At 40.0% G+C, this 23557-nt stretch overlaps 1 protein-coding gene across 4 annotated transcripts in view; it reads left to right on the top strand.

Annotated features, from left to right (window-relative positions):
- CFAP54 (cilia and flagella associated protein 54) overlaps nt 1-23557 on the top strand; it is a 315472-nt gene that overhangs the window by 175729 nt on the left and 116186 nt on the right. For all 4 annotated transcript variants that reach the window (XR_005719649.1, XM_040232778.1, XM_040232776.1 and 1 more), the window contains 5 exons: nt 374-556; nt 4985-5071; nt 11302-11424; nt 17710-17763; nt 22902-23109. Coding sequence is in view for 3 of the 4 variants with exons in the window: in XM_040232778.1 (XP_040088712.1) it covers nt 374-556; nt 4985-5071; nt 11302-11424; nt 17710-17763; nt 22902-23109 (655 nt within the window). In the remaining variant the exon portion in view is untranslated. The remainder of the gene's footprint in view (nt 1-373; nt 557-4984; nt 5072-11301; nt 11425-17709; nt 17764-22901; nt 23110-23557) is intronic.

The raw sequence follows: 23557 nt of genomic DNA, 5'->3' as shown, positions 1-23557 counted from the left end.
CACCTGTTGTGAAGAACTGACTCATTGGAAAAGACCCTGATGCTGGGAATAATTGAGGGCAGGAGGAGAAGAGGGTGACAGGATGAGATGGTTGGATGGCATCACTGACAATGGACATGAGTTTGACCAAACTCCAGGAGATAGTGGAGGACAGGGAAGCCTGGTGTGCTGCAGTTCATGGGGTCACAAAGTGTTGGACACTGCTTAGCAATTGATAACAACAAACAGCCCTTTATTTTAGGGTACAGTGTGCTAGGCAACACAAAGCCCTTTGGGAAGGAATACACTTATTCCTTATATCTTTTAAATACTTATCTTTCTTGTTGTTGCAAATGCAAGTTCCAGCTGTTCATTTCACCTTTTTCGTCCTCAGGGTTTGCTTAGAACCACACTACCACATCCTAAAGCTGAACGTTGCTACGCTCAGTATGAAATCACTCAGCTTCTCCCAGGCATCGAGCTCTTCTCAGACAGATACCGGGCTGACATCTGCTCTGTCATTGCGAGTTTGTATTATGTCATCCGTGAGCTGCACTTTGCTAAGCAAAATCTAGTAGTAAGTGATTTGCAAAATCAACAAATCTGAATTCACGGTGATATCTTACCCCACTTATATTGTATTTTTTACTTGGCAGGGTTAAATTTTACTATTGCTCTTGTGATCAATTCTTGTTTACCTTTAAACTCTATTTTCAGGATTTTGATCTGTACTTCAAAATAAAATAATTAATGTTCTTTCTTTACCATCACTATTTGCATGCCATTTTGGATACAATAGCCAGGTCTATTTGATTTGGTTCTCTCTTTTTTTAACTCTATTATTTATTGTTTTTTCCCCCTTAAGATATGGTGAAATTGACTAGAATGTTTAACTGGTCTGGAACACAGAAATGTAGTGGACTTATAAGTTCACTTTATTAAGTCATGAAGGAATATCAATATTAAAACTATGGGAGTATTTCTTTATTGAGACAAACTTATCTTTGTATCTGTCTCATTTCTTCTATGTTAAGGACACATCTAAGTGAAAAACAGATTTTAAATATGAAATTAAAGACAGACACTTCTTAATGTCCTAAGAAATTAAAACTCAAATAAAAACTCATTTCCTTTGGGAAAATAAGTCTCAAATCATAAATTTGAAGTTGATTTCATTTTAGACATAAATTAGTATTTTCTGTTGGTCATTATATTTATGTTTTCATCCTTTATCTTAGTTTTTCTTTTTTCTTCCTCTGTTCTATTTCCTCTGCTATTGTATGTCTTTTCTCACTGTGTTTGCTCCTTAATATCTGTTCGTTCTCTTTTTCTGCCTCTTTCCCTTTCCTCTATAATTTTAATACTTACCTTATTTTTTTCTCATATGTTGTTTTCTGTTCTCTTGTTCTAAATTAACTCTCTCCTCATTTTGAAAAGATTTATTGTCCCCTGATATTAGTTGTTAAATTATAATGTCATGTGTTAATGTGAAAAGGTTGATACATGCTTGTAATACGTGGAAGATTTGGGACACAAAAAAATGTTTATTAGAAAAAAACAACAAAAATGGTGTTTCTCTCATTGTTAAGGGGCTTCATTTCTGGATTTAGAAAATAGTTTTACCTATTCCCTGGGTAACCTTTAGCTGCCTAGTCCTATCCATATATAATACATATCACTGCCCTGGAAAAGAAATGAGACTTTTTTCTCTGAAGCTTAAGAAATTGAGAACATTTTTCTGAATAATTGAGCAGTTGGAAGCAATAAAATGGTGTGTTTTTATTTCTCACTAAAGAAAAGATACAATCTCAAAGGTAATAGCCAACTCTTATTGTTTTGTACTGCATTAATTGTAGAAAAAGTTATTGTTATATTTGTAGAGCATCATTATAGAAAAATGTGTTATGTTTGAAATCATTTAAGACCAGTTCTAATCCTCTTTAAAAGCTGTTGCTATTAGCAGCTGCCAGTTGACTGACAATGAAAGACTCCTTAACTGAACCTGCATGAATCCATTTAGTATTACACTACCTTCTAGAAACAGATTTAAGGGCCTAGATCCGATAGATAGAGTGCCTGATGAACTATGGAATGAGGTTAGTGACATTGTACAGGAGACAGGGATCAAGACCATTCTCACGGAAAAGAAATGCAAAAAAGCAAAATGGCTGTCTGGGGAGACCATACAAATAGCTGTGAAAAGAAGAGAGGCGAAAAACAAAGGAGAAAAGGAAAGCTATAAGCATCTGAATGCAGAGTTCCAAAGAATAGCAAGAAGAGATAAGAAAGCCTTCTTCAGCGATCAGTGCAAAGAAATAGAGGGAAAGAACAGAATGGGAAAAAACTAGAGATCTCTTCAAGAAAATGAGAGATACCAAGGGAACATTTCATGCAAAGATGGGCTTGATAAAGGACAGAAATGGTATGGACCTAACAGAAGCAGAAGATATTAAGAAGAGGTGGCAAGAATACACAGAAGAACTGTACAAAAAAGATCTTCACGACCCAGATAATCATGATGGTGTGATCACTCATCTAGAGCCAGACATCCTGGAATGTGAAGTCAAGTGGGCCTTAGAAAGCATCACTACGAACAAAGCTAGTGGAGGTGATGGAATTCCAGTTGAGCTGTTTCAAATCCTGAAAAATGATGCTGTGAAAGTGCTGCACTCAATATGCCAGCAAATTTGGAAAACTCAGCAGTGGCCACAGGACTGGAAAAGGTCAGTTTTCATTCCAATCCCAAAGAAAGGCAATGCCAAAGAATGCTCAAACTACTGCACAGTTGCACTCATCTCACACTCTAGTAAAGTTATGCTCAAAATTCTCCAAGCCAGACTTCAGCAATACATGAACCGCGAACTTCCAGATGTTCAAGCTGGTTTTAGAAAAGGCAGAGGAACCAGAGATCAAATTGCCAACATCTGCTGGATCATGGAAAAAGCAAGAGAGTTCCAGAGAAACATCTATTTCTTTTTTATTGACTATGCCAAAGCCTTTGACTGTGTGGATCACAATAAACTGTGGAAAATTCTGAAAGAGATGGCAATACCAGACCATCTGACCTGCCTCTTGAGAAATCTGTATGCAGGTCAGGAAGCAACAGTTAGAACTGGACATGGAACAACAGACTGGTTCCAAATAGGAAAAGGAGTACGTCAAGGCTGTATATTGTCACCCTGCTTATTTAACTTCTGTGCAGAGTACATCATGAGAAACGCTGGGCTGGAAGAAGCACAAGCTGGAATCAAGGTTGCTGGGAGAAATATCAATAACCTCAGATATGCAGATGACACCACCCTTATGGCAGAAAGTGAAGAGGAACTAAAAAGCCTCTTGATGAAAGTGAAAGTGGAGAGTGAAAAAGTTGGCTTAAAGCTCAACATTCAGAAAACGAAGATTATGGCATCCAGTCCCATCACTTCATGGAAAAAAGATGGGGAAACAGTGGAAACAGTGTCAGACTTTATTTTTGGGGGCTCCAAAATCACTGCAGATGGTGATTGCAGCCATGAAATTAAAAGACGCTTACTCCTTGGAAGAAAAGTTATGACCAACCTAGACAGCATATTCAAAAGCAGAGACATTACTTTGCCAACAAAGGTCCGTCTAGTCAAGGCTATGGTTTTTCCTGTGGTCATGTATGGATGTGAGAGTTGGACTGTGAAGAAGGCTGAGCGCCAAAGAATTGATGCTTTTGAACTGTGGTGTTGGAGAAGACTCTTGAGAGTCCCTTGGACTGCAAGGAGATCCAGCCAGTCCATTCTGAAGGAGATCAGCCCTGGCATTTCTTTGGAAGGAATGATGCTAAAGCTGAAACTCCAGTACTTTGGCTACCTCATGCGAAGAGTTGACTCATTGGAAAAAACTGTGATGCTGGGAGGGATCGGGGGCAGGAGAAGAAGGGGACGACAGAGGATGAGATGGCTGGATGGCATCACGGACTCGATGGATGTGAGTCTGAGTGAACTCCGGGAGTTGGTGATGGACAGGGAGGCCTGGCATGCTGCGATTCATGGGGTCGCAAAGAGTCTTGGACACGACTGAGCAACTGAACTGAACTGAACCTTCTAGAAGTGCCTAAGGCAATTGCTGTAATATGTAAAATTTACCAAGGGACCCCTTGCTGTGGAATAATGGGAAATAGTTTGCTAAATAATAAGGATCCAAATCCCCATTCTTGCTCCACCTTCCTTTGATGGGGCAGTACCCAGCTGCAGAGAGTGAACTTCAGTTTTAAGTTGCAGTTAAGAACTGTTCAAAAGTCCAGGCAAAACTATCCCTCAACACCTGCCTTTAGCTGAATCGTGGTCAGGGCAAGTGAAAAAATGATAGTCTACAAGCTTTCACATACATCTATGGAACATCAAGAAGACTTGAACTTTGGGGTTAATTCTAGGAAAATAAAAATATTATGTGAAAAGTAAGCTCGAGTTTTAAGCAGTAGAATATATGTTCTGTGATGGCAAGGACTTAGATTTTTTTCCTCATTCAACAATGTCTGACATTCATATGACAGGCATGTTATACTTTTTTTTTGCTGATAGAGAGATTTCAATTGAAGACAATAGCAGTTGACATTGAGATGATGGATATGAGTTCCTTTGTTTTAAATTCTGCAATTATTTGATAGCTTATTTGCTAGAATGTTTCCACCGGCCTCAGTAATTCATATATATATGTTGAATTAATTTTTTTCAAGAAGGATGATTAACTTGAGTTTTATTTTTCCATGCTTATGGAAATGTGAAACCTAGGTTTGGGTACCAAGTGGCATCTACTTGGAACTATAAGTCACTGATACCACTTTGAACTTTTGATAAAATCATGAAGAATATGCTAGGCAGATCATTTCACTTATACCAAATAGTACAGTCTTTTAATATAGAAAAAATAAATCATGATTTTGTACAACATCTCTTGCATTAATATTTGGTTAAATTGTATTGTTAGATTATTAACTTGATAACATATGTTTCAAAACAGAGTGTTTTTCTCTTGGTAGATTCTGCCTCTCCTTGCATTGTACCAATATTTTGTTTCTGTAATTTGCCAAGACTTTGTAAAAAATCTGGAAGCAAGAATCCTCAAGGTATGTTTCAAGCTTTTAAGACATTTGATCTTTTTCAACTATTGAAGATATCGTCTTAAAATACTTTGGTTCTAATACTCATGATCATAAGCTGATAGTAATACATGGTGTTGAACTGATATTAAAAACCTTACCCATCATTATCATAATGTGTAAGAAAGAGCTGGGTAGAAAGCTTAAATCATTTTACGGTTTGTTTTGTTGTTCAGTCCTTAAGTCATGTCCAACTCTTCTGCTACCCCATGGACTGTAGCCCACTGGGTTCCTCTGTTCATGGGATTTTCTGGGCAATTTTATGCTTGGGCCCACAGTAAAGTGAGGAACGGCTACTCCTGTTAACAGGCTAACCCAATAATATTCAGTCCAGAAATCACCATTTCTGAATGACTGGTTTCTCATGAAGACTAATGAGTCATTTTTCAAAGTTTATGAGTTGTTTTTGCTAAGGATCTTTTGTATATCATGGTGCACAAGAGTTTTTCATGGCATAGGTAGTTGAAGTGATAAAATTCACAAATACTAAATTACAACTAATTATGTACCCCCTAAAAGTCAGGAGGCTCTCTATCTTCAAGATTTATGTGTAGTTGGCTTGAGCCCCATGTGGAGTGCAGAATGTCAAGCGTCTCCTTTTCTGTTTTTACCCTGGTCACCTATTGTCAGAGGCTCCCACTTATGTTGAATTTGTTTTGCACCTGGATCCTCTCAATAGCCAGCAAATTTGCTTCCTGTTCTGTACCTCCTCATCTCTAATATGGAATCCAACCCTATTCCATATGTTACACACCACACATACACACAAACACACAACACATACACACACACAAGCGAAACACACGTACACACATTGCATTCACCTAAGGTCTTTATTTCTATATCAGATTTTACTGAGAATTGGGAACATAAGGCAAGTTTGTTGTTTTTAGTTGCTCAGTCATGTCTGACTCTCTTGTGATTACATGGACAGTAGCCATGTAGTCAGAGGAACCACCTGGCTCCTCTGTCCATGGGATTTCCCAGGAAGAATACTGGAATTGGTTGCTCTTTCCTTCTCCAGAGAATCTTCCTGACCTAGAGATCAAGCCCACGTCTCCTGCATTGGCAGGCATATTCTTTACCATGGAGTCACTAGGGAGGCACTTGCAACTTAGAATATTTGGCATCTCTGAGTTTAAAATATTTCGTGCTGGTAAATTTTCCACAACCCACTCTAAGAAAATATAAAAGCCTTGATTTTATAGCATTTTGTAGCATTTGCAATTTCCATGGGATGAATACTCCCACTGCAGTTGACTTTAGCCTGCCAACCAGGCTTTACCGAATATGGGGTTGGGACAAGATGTGCACGCTCAGCTGGGGGTGAGTGGCACCAACACTCCCTTGGCTCAGCTGTCCTTCTCCTTTTTTTTGAAAAACCCTCCTTCCTCAGATCCTTTAAATGTTGTAACAAGGGAAAATAAGATTTTCCTTTAAACTGCTCTCTCCGGGACCCAACCTGTGAGCCTGTGTTTTCAGACCAAATAGTCTATCACATTCTATTTCTTAATAAAGATAATACCTTCTCTAAGAGAAGTTCTGGTGCCCTTAAGATAATACATTTTAACCTAGGAATAAGTAATTGGTTTTCAGCCATGAATTCTGAGTTACTGAACTCTTTAAGAGTTCTCTGACTTTTGAATTTCAATAACACTGTTTAAAAAGCTGCATACAACTTTTCTCTCTCTGTTTTTAAGATAGTACTCTCTTCAAAACTGAAAAATTCTCGAGGCTAGGGCATGTGTCTTATTCATCTTTTGGTTCCCTATAGTGTCTTGAGTAGTAAATTCATATACTTGATATTCAATAATTAATTATTAAATTGAATTTAAAGTCTTAGACATATATCACATGCCTGCTGTCCACATTCTCCTTGGTGTTCAGTGGGAACTCATCAAGAAGATACGTGGTAAATGTTTACTGCTTTATCTCTGAAGCAACATTTATCGAGCATCTCCTAATAAAGGCACCATTAGTAACTCTGATGGAAGAAATGTAACCCATGGCCCTTGCTTGTAAGGAAGTGAAAACGGGGAAGAGAGACAGGACATTATGTGTGTACCTCCCAGTTGATCATTTCCAGATGAGTGTGATGAACACCATTTCCAGGATCTTCAAAGAGGGGAAGAGGGCTTTGGGCCTCTAGGCTTTACCAAGTACATAGATAAGATTTAGGTTTGAAAAGAGTAGAACTAACTGAGCAGGAGAGAGGAAGAAGGGAACATTGTCAGCCGACAACTGTGTGAAAGGTATAGAGGTGAGAAAGTGTTGACTTGTTTTAGGGGGCTGGGGGGGCTTGGTAGGACTGGAGTGGGGGTCTTGAATAGGCAGTTTGGAGAAGATGGTGTGAGGACACCAGAGGCCCAGGATGTGGAGGAGACTGTGGGCCCAGTCTTGAACTCCAAGCTGAGACGTAATGTGGAGAGTGAGCAGTGAGAGAAATTAGGAGGTGTGGAGTCAGAGTAGGGTGACAGTGTTATCCTGGTATCACTAGGAGACAAGATGCTTGGCAGGGTTGCAGTGATCATCATTACCATGTCAGAAGGAGATCAGAAAGGCATTGAAAGAATCTCAAACAAAGTTTTTGATTAAGTGACTATTTTTTATTGGATTGTTAGCACTTGACAACTCTTTTTGTACTAGAGTAGCTTAAAAGTCAGTGAAGAACTATGGAAAGTCTCCTGTAGTCTTGGTCTGAGAGGGGGAATTCATGACACAGTTTTGCTCAGGAGAGGATGAGATCAGATGTATCTGGTAGGAGTGTTAGGAGTAGAATGAGATGAGAGTAGGATCTTATTGGCATAGCATAACTCAACTACAGCATTGCCAGAATCCATGAAAAGGGGCAGCTGTTGCATCAGACAGAAGAAGGAATGACAGCCCCTGTGAGTAATTTGTCTGACCTTCCCGAACTAAACTGGGGTCAGTGAATGGGAAAAGAGAAAAGTCACAGTCAGGAAACAGTAAATAATGATGCTTTCTGACAAATCAAACAGCAATAAATCACACTGTTAGGTCTCTGCCAGTGCTCTAATGTCTTTCAGGGAAAGCTTTAAGACCTCTTTATGATAAACTTGTCTGGCTTCCTAAAAGATGTATTACTGTCAAAACATCCAGCATTCCTGGGAAGGGTACCAATAGTTCTGTATTTGTGTGACTGAATGGTTGATTTATGGGTGGTTCTTTTTTCTACCTGGCTTGTTTATGTTCACAGTGTTTCTGAAAATACATGTTTATTATTATCACCATGGCTTTTTCAAATGGTCAGATTCATCTGATAAACTGAACCAGAGGTAGCCTGAACAGTTACAAGTGGTCCATGTACAGCAATCTCACATTCAAAACCAGAGGAGACTGACCTCACACAGATATGGGGAAATGTTTCCCCTAAGGAGCAGGGAGTTCAGTTGACTCCCTAATGTCTGCTTTGGTATTATATGACACCAGGGAGATTAGAGCCCAAAGTGTATTAGGCAAGAGCCAAAGTGTGCATCTCAATAGGAAAGCCATTTTCTCTTCATTAAAAATATTCTCCTGACTTTGTATGTTTTATTTTTATGTTCTTCTCACATCCTGTTTCCTTCTAACTCACCTTCTTTTTATTTCTTTAAAATGGTACTCTCTTAAGATTCCTAAGATAATATAAAGGAAAAGAGAGTAAGATGAGTATATGTGTCAAGGATAAATTGGATTTTGTTTTAGATATATGTCACCTTTATCCAAGTGTGTATTTTACTCCTTGCTCCCAGTTTACTATTTTCTGTCCTCTATGAAGTCCCTTGTTGCTGTTCAGTGGTTGAGTTGTGTCCGACGCTTTGCGACTCTATGGACTGCAGCACACCAATCTTCCCCTATCCTTCACCATCACCTAGAGTTTGCTCAAACTCATGTCCATTGAGTCAGTGATGCCATCCAACTGTCTCATCCTCTGCCACCTTCTCCTTTTGCCTTCAATCTTTCCCAGCATCAGGGTCTTTTTGCATAGGTGCCCAAAGTATTGGAGCTCCAGCATCAGTCCTTCCAATAAATATTCAATGTTGATTTCCCTTAGGATTGACTGATTTGATCTTGCTGTTCAAGGGACTCTCAAGGGTCTTCTCCAGCACCACAGTTTGGAAGCATGAATTCTTTAGCACTCAGCCTTCTTTATGGTCCAGGTCTCACATCCTTACATGACTACAGGAAGAAGCATAGCTTTGACTAGATGGACCTTTGTTGGCAAAGTAATGTCTCTGCTTTTTAATATGCTATCTAGGTTTTGTCATGGCTTTCCTTCCAAGGAAAAAGTATCTTTTAATTTCATGGCTGCAGTCCCCATCCATAGTGATCTTGGAGCCCAACAAAATAAGGTCTGTCTCTGTTTCCACTTTCTCCCCATTTGCTATGAAGTGATGGGACCAGATGCCATGATCTTAATTTTTTTGAATGGTGAGTTTTAAGTCAGCTTTTTCACTCTCCTCTTTCACCCTCATCAAGAGGCTCTTTAGTTCCTCTTCACTGTCTGCCATTAGAGTGGTATCATCTGTATATCTGAGGTTGTTGATATTTCTTCTGGCAGTCTTGATTCCAGCTTGTGATTCACTAGATGTTTTCAAAACATCAGTCAGGTACAGACCCTGCCCTGTTAAAAAGTCTTCAATCACTTATCATGCAGAAAATCAAATCCCAAGGCTCCACTCTGGTCGGCTGGCCACGATTCACACCTAGCTGCCAACCCTCTTCTCCTGTCTCTAAGCTCCTGTCACACAGGCTGTTCCCTGAACACACCAGGACCCCAGGATTGCCTCTGTCACCACATGACCTTTGTATTCAAGGTGCCCTCAGCAGCGTTTCACATCTCCCTCCATCATATCATTTCCCAAATATTCTCTTGAAAGTTTTCTTCTCAGAGAAGTCCCTCCGGATCACAATTTGAAACATAATATTTTGTCAGTACCTTTTATATCTTTTCATACTGGATATATCTTCATGTATCACTTAAATTTAGCTAATAATTTATCCAATGGATGTAACTTTCAAGATGGCTCTGTGCAGAAGAGAAGCTCAATTTACATTTTGAACAAATGCATGTATTTGATCAGGATCTTTCCTTTTCTTCCTGTAATTTCCTTATTGAAAGTCTTGCTAGGTTATATTCAAAATAAACCATGTACAATATATAGTTACCAATTGACTAATGGTGTTAAGTACATGTCTGTAAAATCGACAGTGTCCATTCATTGTGGATAAGAAAATGCACAGCTGATGCACTGTGGAATTCATCTCCTGGTTTGTTTGACATCCCCCAGAGTATTAGAGAAAGCAGAAGTGTTTTGTGTTGTCTTTCTTTTCATTTATTTGGCTGCCTTGGGTCTTAGATGTGGCATGCAGAATCTTCTGCTGCAGCTTGTGGGCTTCTCTCTAATTGTGTTGCATGGGTTTCAGAGTGTGCCAGTTCAGTAGTTGTGGCAAATGGGCTTAGTTGCCCTGTGGCATGTGGGCTTTTAATTCCCCGACCAGGAATGGAGAGTCCTCTGTATTGGAAGGTGGCTTCTTAACCATTGGGCCACCAGCAAAGTCCCTGTTTTGTCTTTGTTTGAAACCATATTTTGTTGTTGTTGTTCAGTTGCTCACATGTCCAACTCTTTGTGACCCCATGGATTGCAGCATGCCAGGCTTCCCAGTCCTTCAGCATCTCCTGGAGTTTGCTCAAACCCATGTCCATTGAGTCAGTGATGCCATCCAGCTGTCTCATGCCCTGCCGTCCTGTTCTCTTACCCTCAATCTTTCCTAGCATCAGTGTCTTTTCTGATGAGTCTTTTCCAATGAGTTGGTGACATCAGGTGGCCAAAGTGTTAGCCATACTTTACCATGGGGACAAAAGGATGAAGTAAATTGTTTAAAATGCTTCCATGTCTATCTTATTTCTTTAAATGTGTTTGGATCTGTTATCACTGATGAATGGCCGTTGTCTTGATAAGTCACTTGCTGTGATTCCCTAGTTTTCTTGGTCTCTGTACACGTGAGCTGGCTTAGGCACAGACACATGCATCTCCACAACTGTGTTGTCTGAATGTTAACTTATAATCTGTTTCCAATATGAAGCAGACATTTTGGATATCAGAAAGTTGATGATTTTTCTCTAAAATTTTAATTTTGTAAGTAAAACAAATGGTTTAATTTAGTATTTCTCTTTTGTTTTCATTCCTTTAAAGATAGAAGTCCTTACAGATTTAGGATTCTTTTCTGAAGCCTTTCATGAGCTATCCCAGATATTTTATGCAAAAAATATGCCTTCTTCAGTACCCACCAGCTATAAACCTACTGGAAAAATGAAGGTAAGCCTGCCGATTTAATTCAAAGCTGTTTTTTAACCTTTTCAAGGTCATTTTGAAAACTACATTCCTAAAACCCAAGAAATCCTTCCACTAGTGGTATTTACAAGTCTCTGGCACTGCAGACTTCTTTTAAGGATGATTATTGTACTAATGGTTCAGTAGTTTCTGACTCTTGACCACACCATGGACTCCTCTGTCCATGACAGCCTCTTCTGTCATGGAATTCTCCAGGCAAGAATACTGGCGTGAGTTGTCATGCCCTTCTCCAGGCGATCTTCCTGACCTAGGGATCAAACCTGGCTCTCCCTCACTGCAGGCAGATTCTTTACCATGTGAGCCACCAAGACTGGTTAGAGCTAACCTCAGACATACAAAGGGCTTCCTTTGTCTGAAATGGAGGGGTGGGTGTCAAGACAAGGATAGGAGTGTGGTCTGGGGGTAGGTTTTGACTGTGGAATTTTGACTCTGTGTTATCATGGAAAGTCTCAGGGGACATATTTATTAGCCACTGCCTCTTAGACTTTTGAATCTAAGCTTGTAATTTCTAATTAACATTTTTAGTCAAAATAGTCTCTCTTCAAGTTTTATTTGGATATTTCGATTTATATATTAATACTTTACACCAAAAAGTTAAGCATATGTTCAAATTTCTTCTGATTTTTATGAGGAGAAAATGTTCTAGTTTGTCAAGATTTAAGGAGATCAGTCCTGGGTGTTCTTTGGAAGGCATGATGCTAAAGCTGAAATTCCAGTACTTTGGCCACCTCATGCGAAGAGTTGACTCGTTGGAAAAGACTCTGATGCTGGGAGGGATTGGGGGCAGGAGGAGAAGGGATCGACAGAGGATGAGATGGCTGGATGGCATCACCGACTTGATGGACGTGGGTTTGGGTTAACTCCGGGAGTTGGTGATGGACAGGGAGGCCTGGCATGCTGCAATTCATGGGGTTTCAAAGAGTCGGACACAACTGAGCGACTGAACTGAACTGAACTGATTGGACTGGGAGAGTTTTACCTGGCTTGCTTAATTGGTATTTGTAAATTGCATAAGTGAAGCATCCTTGAAAATGAATGTGTGTGTTAGTCACTCAATCGTGTTTGACTCTTTGTGACCCATGGACTGTAGCCCACCAAGCTCTTCTGTCCATGGAATTCTTCAGGCAAGAATACTGGAGTGGGTTGCCATTCCCTTCTCCAGGGAATCTTCCCAGCCCAGGGACTGAATGCTGCTGCTCCTGCTGCTAAGTCGCTTCAGTCGTGTCTGACTCTGTGTGACCCCATAGACAGCAGCCCAACAGGTTCCCCCGTCCCTCGGATTCTCCAGGCAAGAACACTGGGGTGGGTTACCATTTCCTTCTCCAATGCATGAAAGTAAAAAGTCAAAGTGAAGTTGCTCAGTCGTGTCCGACACTTAGCGACCTCATGGACTGCAGCCTACCAGGCTCCTCTGTCCATGGGATTTTCCAGGCAAGAGTACTGGAGTGGGGTGCCACAGGGGCTGAATACTGACCTTTAAATATAAATCAGAGTAAGCTATCATTTTCCTCTGCTTTGGTGTTTTCAGTGATCTGGGAATCACTGGGTGATCTTGCTTAGGTTAGATATTTGGACGCTCATCCACAGGCCAGCAATAAAGGAAACAGGAGAAGGGAACAAGTCAGTTTCCTAGGAGGGACCATGTGTGTGAGGAGTGAGACTGACAGACACAACACGCGCTGGTGGGATTCAAATTTGGAGGACCTAAAAGAAACTGTGGAATGGCTATAAATCTTGAAAATATTTGCATAGGCTGACAGTATATTTACATATAATGCATATATTACTTCAGTATGTCCCACTAAAATGTTGCTGTTTTTTCTCAGTATGACTGCTGCAGTGTTAATATTTATTGTACTGAGGTAACCTAAGAGGAAGGTTTCCCTAGTGGCTCAGACAGTGAAGAATCTGCCTACAATGTGGGAGACCCAGGTTTGATTATTTCACTTTTTAGCCTAAGAGGGACATTCAGTAGGTGATAGGATATGTGTGTGTGTGTCTATACACCTACAGTTTCAACCAACCATGGTTCAAAATATTTGGGAAAAAATTTCAGAAAGTTCCAAAAGGTAAAATTCAAATTTGCCTGCTAACAATTGCTTACATAGCATTTACATTGTATTTACAGTAACTTACATAGCATTTACATTGAATTAGACATTATAAATAATCTAGAGATGATTTATGGTATATGGGAGAATATGCCTAAGATATGTGCAAATACTGCGCTATTTCATATAAGTAGTTAAACATCGCAGATTTTGGTAAAGGAGGCTGGGGGATGAATCCTGGAATCAGCCCTCCACTGTATTTCTATCTAGCTAGCTGTCTATCTGGAAGTCTGTTGGGTTTTTTGGTTCATTTTCTATGGCCCAACTAATTCATCTTACCTGGGTTAAATGATCAGTGTTTTCTTGTTTGTTTCTCAAGCAACAACCTTTCCTTATTGTAAAGAGTTTTGTTATTAAAATCATATTTTAATTCCTTGAAAAATGTTTATTGAATGCTGACTGAATATAGGCACTATTCCAGACATGGAGACAGAGCCATGGAAAGATAAATGGAGTTCTTACCTTCCTGAAGGCACATTACCATTGGATGGTCTAGTGAGGAAGACAAATAATAAGCATATTAAGCACACAACTATATGTCAGATGGTGACAATGGTGTGAAGGATGATCAAGCTGAGTTGAGGGGAAAGGAAGTGGCCAGAGTGTTGGGCAAATGTCTTATTGAGGGTGGTTTGGGAAGTCTAATAACGAGTGGAAGATTTGAGGGAACAACCTTCCAAATAAGAGGAAGTACAAGAGGAAAGTCTTGGAAGATGTGGTTGTGGAAAACTAGAGAGGCCACGTGAGGCTGGGCCCAGACTGGAGAGAAAGAAGAGGACAGGGCAGCACCCAGGAGCTAGGTCATGTTGGATCACACAGGGCTGGGTGAGGACTAGAGTTTGCTTTGAATATGAGAAACCTGGCAAAGCTTTGAAAGAGGACTGATGCAATAGTAGTAAGTTTCAGAGAACCACTTGCTTGCTATTTGGGGAATGGATGGTGGATGAGGTTGAGTATAAATAGAGAGACCAGGGAGAAGGGCTTTGCAGATGAGCTGAGTGAGACATGACTGTGGTTAGAGGTAACAGGGTTGGAAGGAAAGAAATGTGGTGAAGTTCTGGATGTGTAGCTAAGGCAGAGCTGGTTGAGATATAGGAGGTAAGAGAAAGAAGTTATGCATGACCACACAGCTTCAACATGAGCAGCTGGTAGGAAGGTGTTTTCATTGACTGAGATGGGGAGTCCTGCTGCTCTGAGGCAGGGTGGAGCATGGTAAGTGTGAGATTCCTAATAGACAAACAGGTGGAGAGGCTGCCTGTGTAGGTGCAGAGAGTATATGATTCAGAGGAGAGGTTAGGGCTACAGGTAAATTTGGGAGCATTAACAGAGAGTTAAAAAATCATGGGACTGGATGAAATCAGCTGGGGACCAAGGCACAGTGAAAGGTAGAAGTCAGAGGACTGAATGTTGGGATCCTCCACACTTAGGGTCCAGAAGACAAGAAGGAAAGGGAAGTCAGCTGGGTAGAATGGGAAGCAAGAGAAAGTTTGCAGTAGTCACTGGTATCACCAAAGCAAATAAACAAGCAGCCTGAAACCCATGTGCTCAGTCGCTTCAGTTGTGTCCGACTCTGTGACATACGGACTGCTAAGTCGCTTCAGTCGTGTCCGACTCAGTGCAACCCCATGGACGGCAGCCCACCAGGCTCCCCAATCCTTGGGATTCTCTGGGCAAGAACACTGGAGTGGGTTGCCAGTTCCTTCTCCAATGCATGAAAGTGAGAAGTGAAAGTGAAGTCACTCAGTCATGTCCGACTCTTCGAGACCCCATGGACTGCAGCCCACCAGGCTCCTCCGTCCATGGGATTTTCCAGGCAAGAGTACTGGAGTGGGTTGCCATTGCCTTTTCCGACATACAGACTATAGCCCACCAATCCAAACTGAAACTTATGTATACAGATAAATTCCAAACTTCATTTTTTTTATCAACTCGTTTGCATAAGACAAAAGTGGGGGCAAATTGTCTCCTGATGGACTGTGACTTCATATTTTTTATTCTCAAAATTATTGTGCAGCTTTCCAGCTTCAGTTGGGAATTTAAAAAGCGTAATTAAAAGAGAAAGTGCATTCAGGGTTTATAATTAAAATAGGTGCCAATGTTATTAGGCTGCAGGCTAGTTATTTAAAGAAAGGATTAATGAATTAGATTTCAGTGTAAAAGCAGTTACTGAAAAAAATCTTACAGATTATGATTGGACTTTTCACAGGCTTTTAAAAAGTTCTATTTTTAAACATACTCATATTGAGTTTCTGTTCTCATCACCAAATCTAAAGTCCCGTCATTAAACTTCTTCAAATTATATCACCAGAAGTCTCACCCTGGATTTGCTCATTCACTTTTCAACGTATTCAAGGAGATAAAGACTATCTTCAAAAAAAAAAAAAAAAAAAGGAATGTCTTTAAACACTTACCAACACTTTCTTCCCTTAAGAGCTATGTGTGGTGTCTTGATTTAGGGGTCCCTCAAAAGCAGATCCTGAGATAAAGATTTGGGAACAAGTAGTGTGGTCAGGGGACTTTGCTTATGACTCAGCTGGTAAAAAATGAACCTGCAATGTGGGAGACCTAGGTTTGATCCCTGGGTTGGGAAGGTCTCCTGGAGAAGGGAAAGGCTACCCATTCCAGGATTCTGGCCTGGAGAATTCCATGGACTATATAAATATAGTCCATGAGGTCACAAGAGTTGGACACGACTGAGCAACTTTCACTTTCACAGTGTGTTTCGGTGGTGACTCCAGGAAGAACTGTGAGTAAGGGGGAAGTCAGACAACAAAGTAAGGAAAACCACTCCAAAGAGTGTTAATGAGATCACTGCCATGGGTAGTCGGGGCCACAGAGAGACAGTCCCTCACCCCTCATGGGTAGTGGCTGCTCCTTATGTGTCCAGCCTCTCCTGCAACTCTTGTGGCCGCAGACTACCCTCAGGTAGAGAGGTCCAGGTGCTTGAAGTAGGATACCATCCACATATGAATGACCTATTCATGGAAGATGCTGGTGACTTCCAGGTGACCACAAGGATGTGAGTGAGGTATTAGTACTGATGCCTGAGAACAGGTGCCTTTTTAAAACGTCTTCTGTACCAAGGGGGATGCACACTCATAATGATGAAACAATGTTCTGCAGCAAATGAATGTTTTCTAAGGCAACATTATGTTTAGAACATATTAGCAGGTAACTCACAAACAAGGAAAGAACCACAAAAAGCATCATTCTGAAGAGTAATACAATTTTACCTCAAACTGGCAAAAAAAAAAAATAGGCGCTAATATGCAATGCCGTTGAAACTGCACTAATCCTTTCATACACCGTGGGTGGAAGGTAAACTGAGCTGTATGTGTGTGTTAGTCGCTCAGTCATGTCTGACTTTTGTGACCTTATGAACTATATAGCCCGCCAGTCTCCTCTGTCCATGGGATTTTCCAGGCAAGAATACTGGAATGGATTGCCATTTCCTACTCCAGGGGATCTTCCTGACACAGGGATGGAATCTGGGTCTCCTGCACTGCAGGCAGATTCTTTACTGTCTCAGCCACCAGGGAAGCCTCTTATTCTTATGACCCAGCACTTCTGCTTCCAGGAATCTATTCAAAGGTGCTAATCAAAAATACTCATCACCAATATTATTTAGTACAGGGCTGAATGGTGGGGTGAAGGGGGAAAGTGGTCCTCTTTGTCTAACAATAGGTAAGAGGATAAGTTATTATGCTACTGGGATTGGCCAAAATGTTCTCTCAGGTTTTTCCAAAGGATGTTACAGAAAAACCCAAACAAACTTTTTGGCCAACCCTAGTACATTCGTAGGCTAGGGTGTCATTGAGCTGTTGGATGAGGTTTACAAATAATGGCTTAAGAAAATAATTGTGATGTAACATTTAGTGAAAATGAACACAAATCCATATATAAAGCTTTAAAATACATCAGAAGGAAGTTGGTAGTAAAGATGCCAAGATATTAACATTAACAACCTAAAGATGTTTTTGCTTTTTTCTTTATACTATACTTGCCTTTTCTGACTAGAGCATGTATTACTTTTATAGTAAAAATGGTATTTAAAAATAGTTTAGAACACATTAACGTTTTCATCTAATGGACCACTCAGTACTCTTGTTTCTAATGTTAACATTTTGTATATTGACAGCAATTTCAATCATTTGACTCGGGAAAACCTCTTATTAGTAAAGAAAATATGCAGGTAAGGATAACATTTTATAAACTTTGGCTATTTAGTATGGATAATTTTTGAGTCATTTCAATCTATTTGGTGTGTATAATTTTTGTTTTTGAGCACCTGCTATGAATATATTCTTCTATTCTAGTAAAGGGGTTTTACCTCCAAATACTGAAGCCAGCGGTATGGTTGGACCCAAACTGATCTGCTTTTCAGATGCAACAAACATCAGTTATTGCTCTGCAATTTTTCAGTTATACATGCATCTTCAGTGTCTTATCTAGCCATGCCAAGCATCTAATATTTATCTTAGTTACCTAGTAACTTTGATCATAAGTAAAGCATTTTCTAATTGGCCACCTATTCAATACTGCTTTTACTTAGACCCTTGCCCCAGTCTGAGATGGCCTCTCAACCAGTGTTTGGAAGATTTTCTTTTCTTTTTCAGTTTTTTACTGGGATGTAAGAGACACATAATGTTGTGTAAATGTGAGGTGCACAACTGCATTGATTTGATACTTTTATGTATTGCAATATGATTTCCCCTGCAGGGTTAGCTAAAGGAATATTTTCATATGGCATTTTCATAAACAATTCCTCTGACTTTCCCACTATTTTTTACAAAGAGAGGACCAGATTGCCCATCTCAGTAAGTTTGTTCTTGTCAATAATTGAATGATTGGGTTTTAAGCTTTTGATGACCTATGAGCATTTAAGTATATTTTTTCAAGTCATTAAAAAAAGTCTTAAGAGTACCAACTATTTGTTCCACTAGAAAATGTTGATGTGGAAGGTTGGTATGGTGATCATTGTTAATGGGATTGCAGACAGGTGAGTGGTTCATACAGCCAGGTGATGGTTAATGCATCTAGCCAGACACATGTAGTTTTCATTTTTTTAATGCTCAGAAATAGCATTCTGTTTCACTAAGTATTATTTTTTATCAAATAATTTTGAGAGATATTTACTCAAAATTGCTATTTTTCTTCCATAATTTTGATATATTTACCTTTTATTAAATATGTAATCTTATTACTTTTCTATTATTGTTCATTTTATTCCACAAACTTCACTTTTAATTATCCTTCAAGTGACTCATTGTTTTTGTCTTAAAATTTGTTTTAATTTACAACCAAGTTGCCTGACATGAAAGAGCTGGTATTAGGGAGATACAAATACATATTCAACTTTAATTTTAGTGTTCCAAGACCTTGGAATGTTTCAGAATATTTATTTCTTTCCAGTCATAAATGCCTGGGCATCCTGAAAACACTTCTTTTGGTTTTGGTTATAAAAGTGGTTTGGGGTATAAACAGAATGTCTGTCTGATTTTTTTTTTCTTTTAAAGAGACTGACAGTATAATGGAAAACCGATTTCTATTAGCTAATTAATTAAAACAGAACTGTTGGTCTGCTTAAGATGCTTGAGATTACATTTTATATTTTCTGTAGAAAGAGAGAAAGGAGTGTTAGATAGCATTACTAATTAATCTTCTTTTCATCCTCAAGTGTTTGTGTGTAATTGTCAGGGCTCATTAAATCACTATTTGCTGTGGATAAAAACGAGAAACCTTCTCCTACAAATCCCTCCACCCCTAGCCAGTCTGAAGTTCCTTTTCCTAGATGGAGAATGTCAACCATTTTCCTAGTACAACCATTTGTTACAAAATCAGTCTCAGAGATGCTCCATGTCTGGTTCTGATGTGGGTATTGTTTTCCTCCCTTTACAAGAGGTTAAGCAAGGAGAATGAACAACAGCAACAGACCTCCCCACTGCCAGCATTGGCTCAAAAATCTCTCAAATGATAAGACTTTTCTTTTTCAGTTTGCATAAGGCAAATAATTTCCTTCTTTTTAGAATCAATAGTCCTGGCATCTGCTTTTTATATTAATTTAACAAATATTTACCAAGAGCCTGTTGTGTACAAGGCACAATTCTTGAGCTGTCAAATAAATGCATCAGTTAATCAACAATATGGATTCCAAGCCCCTGAGGGGCCCTCTGAAGAGCTTATAGTTTAGTGGGTAAGACTAGTAATAAACATGATATATGTCTAAACATTATAAATGAGTAAATTATATAGTATGTTAGAAGGTGAACCACGCTTCAGGGGAGAATGAACCCAGCAGCCAATAAAGAGGGTAGGGTGGAATTGTAATTTTGAATAAGGCAATCAGCTTAGTCATCACTGAGGTGACGTTGGTGAACAGACCTGAAGCAGATAACGTTGCAAGTCATATGAAATCTGGAGAAAGAGTAATCTTAGAACAGGCTACAGTGGGTGCAAAGGCCCTGAGGCAGGATTGCCTGCTTAGTGAGGAACACCTTGGCCGGTGTTCCTTGAGTTGTGTGAGTGATGGGAGAACAGTAGGAGACGGGTCAGAGAGGTAACGGGGTGGCTAGTGGTGGGGTGCCCAAATGGAGAAGGGTCTTGTAGGGCTTTCATCATCCAGGCTCTTACTCTGAACAAAAAGAGCAGCCACTGGAAGATTCAGGGCAGAGGTGTGGCCTGATCTACTTTTTAAACAATTATTATTTATTTATTTTTGACTGTGCTGGGTCTTCTCTGCTGCACGGACTTTTCTCTAGTTGCAGAGTGTAGGGACTCCTCTCTAGTTGTGGTGCATGGGCTTCTCATTGCAGTGGCTTCGTTTGTTGCAGAGCACATGGGCTCAGTAGCTGAGGCTCCTGGTTTCTAGAGCATATCCTCAATAGTTGTGGCACGTGGGCTTTGTTGCTCTGCAGAATGTGGGATCTTCCTGAATCAGGGATCAAACCCATGTCCCCTACATTGGCAGGTAGATACTTTACCACTGAGCCATCAGGGAAGCCCTACTTATGTTCTAAAGGGATCACTTTAGCTAATCTGTGGAGTCTTCTATGTGTGCCAGGTACTATTATGGCACTGTAAATCAGACACATTAACCAATAAACAATACAGACAAGTTCTCAGTCCTCATAGAGCTTATATTTTGTGTGTGTGTGTGGGGGGATGGAAATCAGGAATAAAATTTTGGACATGTTGAGTTTGAGATGTCTGTTAGACCTCTAAATGGAAGAATTGAGTCAGAAGTTGATTACATGAGTCTTGAGTTAGAAGAGAAGTTGAAGGTAGACACAAAAATGTAGGACTTAGCATTTAGATGAGATTAAAAGCATGAGCCTGATTAAGATCATCTGAGGGGAGAGAATGAGGATACAGAAGGGGACCAAGCCCTGGGACACTACAATACTTAGAGGTCTAGGAGAAGAGGAGGAACCAGCAAAGAAGACTGAAAAGGAGGAGTGGATAGAATAGGAAAAGAAGCAAGGGAGTGTGGTGGCTTGAAAGCCAAGAGAGGAGCATTTTCAAAAGAGAGAAGGTTTAATAGTGTCAAATATTGCTGAAAATGCAGTACTGTAATTCACCAAGTCTTAAACATTCATTTTAATAAAATGTTTAATAGCTCTGCAGTTAGAATGCACTTTACAGTTGCAGGCATATGAATGTTTAATTGGCATATAAAATAGTGGTGTCTTAGATTAACATAACATAGCATATAAAGCAGGCTTCCCTGGTGGCTTAGACAGTAAAGAATCCTCCTGCAATGCAGGAGTCCCAGTTTCGATCCCTGGGTCAGGAAGATCCCCTCGAGAAGGGAATGGCTACTCACTCCATATTCTTGCCTATGAAAACTAAGAACTGAACCATGGATTTAACCTAGAGTAGGCTATTGATGACTTTGACCAGAGGATTTCAATGTCAGGATGGAGTATGTTTACAAGAAAATGAGAGGAGAGAGATTGGAATAGTGACAACCTTGTAGGTTGTTGTTGTAAACAGAAGGGAACATTCGGGTAGTAAATGGAGAGAGAAGTCAGAATGTAGACAGTTACTTGCTTTTTTAAAATGGAGGAGACAGTGTACTGATGAGAATGTCTCTGTAGAAAGGAAACATTTTTACAAATTGAAGTATAGTTGATTTACCATGTTGTATTAATTTCTGCTGTACAGCAAAGTGATTCAGTTATACACATATATACATTCTTTTTCATTACAGTTTATCATAGTATACTGAATTTAGTTCTTTGTGTTATACAGTAGGACCTTGTTGTTTATCCATTCCACATATAATAGCTTACATATGCTAACTCCAAATTTCCAGTGTGTCCCTTCCCTCTCTCCTTCCCTTGGCAACCACAGTTTTGTTTACTGTGTCTGTGAGTCTGTTCCTGTTTTATAGATGAGTTTGCTCATGTCATATTTTGGATTCCACGTGTGAGTGATATTATGTGGCATTTGTCAGAAAGGGAACACTTACACTGTAGGAGAGAATGGCTCATCAGACTGGTGGGGACGGGCCTGATGACCTAAGTAGTGGCACCAGCCTTAGGAAGCAGGAAGGAAGGCAGGGCAGTGAGGCAGGTGCGTGGGGAGGTGGAGCTGCGGGGTCTGTGGGCACTACTCTGACTGCTTCAATTTGCTCATTTGAGTAGAGGAAGCAAGGTTATTCACTGGGAGGGGGATTGGGGAGGAAGTGTTAGAATTTAGAAACAAAAAGGGCATGAAGCGGTTGTCTAAGGAGACAGCAAGAGTGAATGGACTGGGAAAATGTAGGATGATGACAGGTGGCACTGAGGCCTGGTCAGGAATGTAAAGTGGGACCACTTAGAAAAATTGCCAAGGAAGTGTGTGTGCAAGGGAGGGGGCAGGAAGTTGAGGGAGTCCTCAAGGTGGGCATTCTCATGATTGACCCAGAATCTAAGCTGGGAAGGGGTTGCTTGTCTACCTGTTCTTCCTCTTCCATCCTGTGAGCCCGAATTCACTTCAGCTAAAGCAGAGTGGCCAACATGCCTGGCTGGTGAGCTTTTTCAGTTGCTCTATTTTGCAAAGTTGTCCCCTCCACTATGCCAGCACCAGGTTCACTCTCATTGCATGGCAGGACTGCCCTTGGGGCAGGTCACCTACTGCTGAGGAATGGCAGTAGCACTGTGGACCTGCTGGCATCATTATGACATCATGTCTCTCTCAATGGACTTGCCAATTACAGTCCCTCATGTCTAGCCCTCCATTCCTTCATCCTGTGCCAAATAAGGACTGTAGAAGGACTGAAGCTAATAATATCTGAAAACAGTATTTTACTACTTTTCCTGATTTTCATTTTTTTCTCCATTTTTTTAGGCACTTGATGATTTAATAAATAAAGGCATGCCTGTAATTCTGGTTACGGTTAGCCAGCAACATCTCTTAAATAAGTTTTTATTTGTTAAAGCATACTTTTTCATAAATGTGGCTGCAACAATAAATTGTGTCCCAGAACAGATAATGAAACCAGTCGGCCATGGAGTTATGAATGAGAAAAGCAAACCAAATCTTCCAAACTTGAAAGGTAACGTTTTATTTTTGCTTATTTCTTTTTTTATTTCCTTTCCCTTCCAATTCCCCACTCTACCCACTATAGTCCATATAAACATTCTAGCAGGTAATCTTTCATAGTTTTCTCTGAGTTCACTTAATGACACACAAATGTGCTAATGTCTAGGTGCCATATTCACCAATTTATCTGCATATATGTCTACTTTTTTTACATTATGTACAGTTGACCCTTGAACAACACATGTTTGAATTATGCAGGTCCACTGGTATACCACATTTTTTCAACAGTGAATATTTCAATACTGTAAATCTGTGGTTGGTTGACTCTGCACATGCTAAACTGTGGATATAGAGGACTGTCTATACCAAGCACCGAGTATAAATTATACATGGATTTTTGACTTCATGGAGGGTCAGTGCCCCTAACCTCTATGTTGATCAAGGGTCAGCTGCACATACAA

The sequence above is a fragment of the Oryx dammah genome, unplaced genomic scaffold (genome assembly GCF_014754425.2).
Source record: "Oryx dammah isolate SB20612 unplaced genomic scaffold, SCBI_Odam_1.1 HiC_scaffold_29, whole genome shotgun sequence".
NCBI lineage: Eukaryota > Metazoa > Chordata > Mammalia > Artiodactyla > Bovidae > Oryx > Oryx dammah.
This window is presented reverse-complemented; position numbering and strand designations above follow the sequence as displayed.